General features: G+C 41.4%; 1 protein-coding gene across 34 annotated transcripts in view; it reads left to right on the plus strand.

The window, feature by feature from the left end:
* The window catches only part of MAP4K4 (mitogen-activated protein kinase kinase kinase kinase 4), a 209,743-nt gene extending 206,069 nt beyond the window's left edge, over positions 1-3,674 (plus strand). For all 34 annotated transcript variants that reach the window (XM_058278220.1, XM_058278207.1, XM_058278215.2 and 31 more), the window contains one exon: positions 93-3,674. In XM_058278220.1, coding sequence (XP_058134203.1) covers positions 93-176 — 84 coding nt within the window. In that variant the 3' untranslated portion in view covers positions 177-3,674. The remainder of the gene's footprint in view (positions 1-92) is intronic.
* Positions 3,675-6,000: the final 2,326 nt, after the last annotated feature.

A 6,000-nucleotide genomic window follows, 5' to 3' on the forward strand; every position in this document is an offset into this window, starting at 1 on the left:
TGTGGCTTCAGGTGGCCTGACCGGGGCACGGTGGGGATGTTTTGTGTTGCCTTGATAAACCCTCCCTCTACTCTCTCTCTTTGCTTTCTTAGGTATTTTTTGCCTCCGTCCGATCTGGCGGCAGCAGTCAGGTTTATTTCATGACCTTGGGCAGGACTTCTCTTCTGAGCTGGTAGAAGCAATGAAATGGGAGCAGAGGACTGCCGGCCTCCAGAGTCTTCAAGATCCTGAGAACTTGGAATTCCTTGAACTGGAGCTCAGACCTGCACCGCGTAGTCCAGGACGGCTGTGTGTGCAGAAGTTGCACGCTGGGGTCTTTTTCTCCTTCCCTTCCTTTTCCTTTCTTACCAGTTGATCGCCCCATTCTCTTCCTTTCCTCACTCAAAAGAAAACCAAGGCTGCAGTGCAGCCGGTGCTGTTCCCATCCTACCATCAGGTGCTATCTGCGTTTGGGCTTGAGCGTCAGACTAGAAAGCAAACACCTTGCCTTCAACTCCAGAATTCCTTGTCTCTGAATGACTCTGTCTTATGGTGTCTGAAGGCGGAGACGGCGAACATGCTGTTGGTATTATTGGAAGTGGGCACAAGGAGGTGAGAAGTGGTGGTAGAAGCAGCAGCTTGCTGAAGCAGAGAGCAGATTTAATATAGTAACATTAACAATGTATTTAATTGACATTTCTTTTTTGTAATGTGACAATATGTGGACAAAGAGGAAGGTGCAGGTTTAAGAAGTTAATATTTATAAAATGTGAAAGACACAGTTACTAGGATAACTTTTTTTGTGGGTAGGGCTTGGGGGCTGGGGTGGGTGGGTTAAGGGGTCCCATTTTGTTTCTTTTCTTTGGGTTTCTTTTTTTTTTTTTTCCTAACCTGGCCAAGAACTCAGTCATTTTTCTGTGTATCAGGTTTTCCTAAATCATGTGCAGATGGTTCTAAAAAAAGAAAAAAGAAAACGTGTGCATTTTGTATTAACGGCCAGAACTTTGTTGTGTCACAGTATTAGCACAGCCTCAGTTAAAGGTTTAATTTTTGTTTAAACCGAGAAGCGCAACAACAGTTTTACCCCAGTCTGTACTTGCAGAAGGAAAAAAAATCCAAACCACATTTATTTTTTGCCTACCTCATTGTTTTTAATGCATTACGAGGTGGTTTACTAAATGTTTTTGGAGGAAAACATTAATGTTTAATTTAGTTTTAAATACCAAAATAATCAGATTGAAGTTTGACTGTTATTTTGTCACAAGTCTCAGCAGGAACAAGAAAAATTGCCCATGAAGATGGGGAAATAGCCTATGGCTTTATGATGCAGTTTGCTTTCTAAACTTCGAAGGCAGAATGCTTCATTTTTACCAGATTTGCCCTTAGTGGTTGGTGGGCAACGGTAGCCTTACACACAAGGGGTCTCGTTGTTCTCAGTTTGGGGTTTGTTAGCAGCATCTGGTCCCATTAGAAGAGTCGTACAAACTGTTCAGTGTTGTAGGAGCCTTTTCTGGGGGTGGGGTGGGTATTTCCCTTTTCTAAAAATGCAGTGCACTAAAACTATTTTAAGAATGTAGTTAATATGGCTTATTCATAAAATGGCATCCTCCTGTGTTTTAGGCATAATATTCAAGCCCTGGCTTTTCTCTTTCCCTGACTTGCTCTCTTGTTCTCCCTCTGTTTTTTAAACCAGTTTTACTTTTTTAATATGTTCATGACATTTGTAATAAATGTCTTGAGTAATAATTTGTTTAATGGCTTCATGGTCATTACTCAGTTCCTTTGAGTATATCAGTATCTTGGTAAAGTAAGAATGCATTGCGTCATGATTCTGCCAATTTACTTTTCCTCTTACTGCATTTTGAGTGGGAGCATTACATGGCAGCTGCTGTAAGCTGTTTAGTCACCAAACAGAAACTTGGTGCTTCCTAGGTTTAATCTTCCTCCCTTGTGATTAATTTTCTTTTATAGTATGAAAATGGAGGCTTTTCTTCTATTTGCCCCCCACATGTAACAGTCTTTTGCACCTGTTTGCCAAGACCTTGCCCAGCTTTCTCCTCCCCTTTGGTGTCCGTTCTGACAGCCGTTACTCCCTTCTTTCTGGTCCAGCAGTTTTGCCAAAGGTTTTCCTCTGAACTACAAAAATCTAGTAAAAAATACATACTCTCATTAATGCAAAGTCAACAGCTGGTAGCTACACACCCATAAAGATAAGATGAACTGAGAAAGCTTTACTTTGTTTTGGAGGGACAGAGAGGCGGAAATGGTTTTTATTTCCATGTGTAAGGTCTTGGAGTAGTGCTGGTGGCCAAAGCAGAAAGAACTGATTCTTTTTAACAAGACTGTAGTTAATTTAGAGAAAGTTGGAGAGTTAATTCTACCTTTGGAAGGGACTTGAGGCCAGATTCCATTATCCATTATCACAGCACTTCAGTTAAAAACAAATCCCTGCTGGCAATTTTCTGGAAATGTATTTTGGCTTCTGCTAAGATGCAGTGTGCCATGGGAAAACACACGGTGTGCACACCAAGAGGAGGAGGAGCAAATGGCTTGGTCCGTCGTGGCCCCATCCCATAGCTTGGGAGAGAAGTAAAAGGTGGACTGGTCTTTGGAGACACGCTGAAGTCCGCAGGCCAACCAGACAGAGCAAGAGAACGGCACCATTGCCTCATCCTTCCACAGACTTCAAGCTCTATGTCTGTAAGTCGAGATATTAAGCAAAGAAGGTAAATGGTATTTCCTTGCTTAAGAGAACACGATAATGGCCTTCAGTAAGAATTCACCTGTCGTTCCTTCACAAAGCTCCACACGTTCAAGTTCTCACTCTCTTGGTGTTCCAGGTGAAGTTGGTCCCATCTGTTGCTGGGCTTAATTTATGGAAGTCAGACAGCCATTTGTCCTCCTGGTCTTGGGTTCCTGGTGTCAGCTTTAACTCAACTCCTGTGGCCCTCCTTCCCTCTTGGACTCACTGCCTGGTGAAGCAGGTTTTGTTGCTGGAGCTTGCTGTAGATGCCCAGTTGGGTTTCTCCATAAAAGATTGTGAGCTGTTGGCATTTCAGATTCTTCTAGAGAAGGGATGCCTTTTTATACCTTCTGTAGGGTAATGACTCCTCCACAAAAGTGTCAAAAGGGCAGAATTACAAAAGGAAGCAGTATTATGACAACACCATTATATATGGAACACTGAACTCTATTATAGCAGTGCTCTTCAAAGCGAAACAAAAACACAAGTCTCTAGGTTTAGTCAGAACTTTAGTAAATAATACCTTCCTGTCTTTAAATCGGAGTAACCCTGACTGTATTGAGTGCAGTGTTTCTACGTTTTTCTCATGCACATGTTATATTGGAGAAAATGTTTACAAAAATGGTTTTGTTACACTAATGTGCATCACATATTTATGGTTTATTTTTAAATGATTTTTTATGGGTTATTTAGGTTTTTGTCCTAGTTGTAGTACATTTTTGGTAATCCATAATCCCTAATTCTGCCAACTATAAGTTTGCTAAACAGTAATACAAGTGACAAACTGCATTAAAATTACTAATTAGAGCTGCAAAGCAGACTGGTGATAAATACACACTCAGCCTTTTTTTTTTTTTTTTTTTTTTTGCAGTGCTAACTTATCTCTGTGTATCATGACAATTACTGTTGAACCCCCCTTTTCTCCCTTAAATAAAGCAAAAATGACACCTGTTTTATGTGGCATGAGTTTCAGATATGTTCTGGTCCTTGAGAATGTCATTTGTTCTAAGCTACTGGATCCTGCCTTCTCAAGTAACAGGAGCTTGCCCAAAAGATCACCAGGTATGGGGTACGACAGATGCAAATGTTGATCCAAAGAGTTCAGAGTTGAAATGGATGATGGATGGCTCTCCATTGCCATACCCCGGAGGCCAAAACAGAAAGGGCAGATCCCAGAAGAAATAAGTTGGTATTTTTGCAAGTCTGAATTGGATTGAAAAATAAAATGGCATGATGTCTGTATCTAATAGGACAATTAAAATAGGTTTTTCTCTTATTAGCTCATAAATATTAACTTAGTCCTGATAATTGTCTCTCCTTCAGTGTTAACATCTTTCCAGGTAGGTCTTTGGGAGGTACCCCCACTGATCCCTGCTTGACAGACGTGGGGACACTGGTTAGGTGCCTTGCCTCAAGCCTCCACAGCTAGAGGATGACAGCCACGTCTGTCTACTCCAAGCCCATGCTACATTATCATCAGTTAAAGTATGTTAATAAACTTAACGCCTTTGTGCTTCGTAAGAGAAAAAGATTATTTCTCTAACGTGAAAATAATATTGTAAATACCTAAGCCACCAGATGAGTATGTTTTTCCTTCACCAATTTCATATGCATTCTAATACAGAATGATTTAGAAATTTCTAAGTCTGGTGCAATGCTATTTCTCGAGACTGCCATTCATTCCTCGTGTCCTCATTTTCCTCTCCATGGGTTGGGACCCGCTTAAAGGAAGTAACCAGGATAAAGGTCAGTATCTGTGGCCAACAGCATCTCTGTGCCTTGGCATCACCTTAAAGGACACAGCACAGTGACTGCTCTCTGCACCATCCAGCGTAGTCACATAACAGCAGTGCCCACGCTTCACTCTGGGAGAAGGAGGTGGTATGTTTTATAAAGGAAAATGGATATGTGTTCAGATATTATTAGGGTCTCACCCTTGGTCTACATCTGCCTTTATTGCAAGGTTAATTATATCTTAGCTATGTTTCACAGTTTTTTCTGAAACTGTCCAACATTTACCTTTACCTTGCCTACCTTCTCTGCTTACAGCCAACCTGTTTCATCCTGTCATGTTCCCTGGTGATTTGACATGGTCTTGTTTTGTTCAATATTTTCCACCTGGATACAGGGCCTGCAAATGAACTGGGACTGTTTTTTTCAGATTTAACAAATGTTTAGTAGATGCTGTGCGCTGTGACCCTCAGAACAAACCACCAGGCATGTTGCTGTCACAGAACAGGCTCTTAGAACTTCCTGATGGTGAAATAGTGTGAAATTAAAACCCTGATGTTAATCCACGGAAAAAGCAGGGCTCTGTGTGGTTTGGGACTTGTGAGGAAGTACACTGGTCTAGCACGTCCCCAGGACAGGTGTGATGCTCCACTCAAGCTGGACAGGGGTCCATCCTGCTCAGAGCAAGGCTGTCCTCACCAGCCACACCAGCTGGGAATTGGGGTGGTTGTAAAAACAGTGCTGGACCCTTGATTCTTGAGTCCTTTCACCTAGTGTCAGGAAATTGGAAATTGATGTGTTCACATAAATGATCAAAAAATTCTTGTTTCTGTTTTGATTCAAGTTGTAAAATTCTGCGGACTTACCTGCTGTGTCTGATGGTCTGTGTGGGGACGTGGATGGGCCTTGGGAAGGCAATCCTGCTTCCTTAAATTTGTTTGGAAGTTGGTCATATTACAACCCTTAGGAACCAATATTAAGTAAATTTTCCATAATCAATATGAAATACTCTGTGACTCTCAAAAGTTTTAAGGCACAATTCACATACCATACAATTCATCCATTTAAAGTATACAGTTCACTGGCTTTTATTAGATTCACAGTTGTATCGCCACAATTATAGGTCATTTTCCTTACTCCAAGAAGATGGCCTCCACTTCTTACCTACTGTCCTCCAGCCCTCCCACCTCCCATGGCCTCCCGCCCTGCCCCAGGCATCCACTAATTCACTTTCTGTCTCTATAAATTTGATTTTCCTGAATGGACATTTTGTAGAAATGGAATCAGTATACTCTGTGGTCCTTTTTGTCTGGCATTCACTGAGTGTAGAGTCTTCAAGGTTCGTATGTTTTGTAACATATATTCGTACATCATTTCTTTTTATGGGGACCCATGATTTTTACAGGACAATTGCAAAAGTAATATAAAAGCAATACCCCCTACCCAGATACCCAGATTTACGAATTATACCATTTTGCCATGCTTTTCATGTTCCATCTACTGGACATGTGAAAGTAAGTTGCATGCATCATGTCCTTGAGCACTTA

Source organism: Dasypus novemcinctus, chromosome 17, assembly GCF_030445035.2.
Source record: "Dasypus novemcinctus isolate mDasNov1 chromosome 17, mDasNov1.1.hap2, whole genome shotgun sequence".
NCBI classification, from domain to species: domain Eukaryota; kingdom Metazoa; phylum Chordata; class Mammalia; order Cingulata; family Dasypodidae; genus Dasypus; species Dasypus novemcinctus.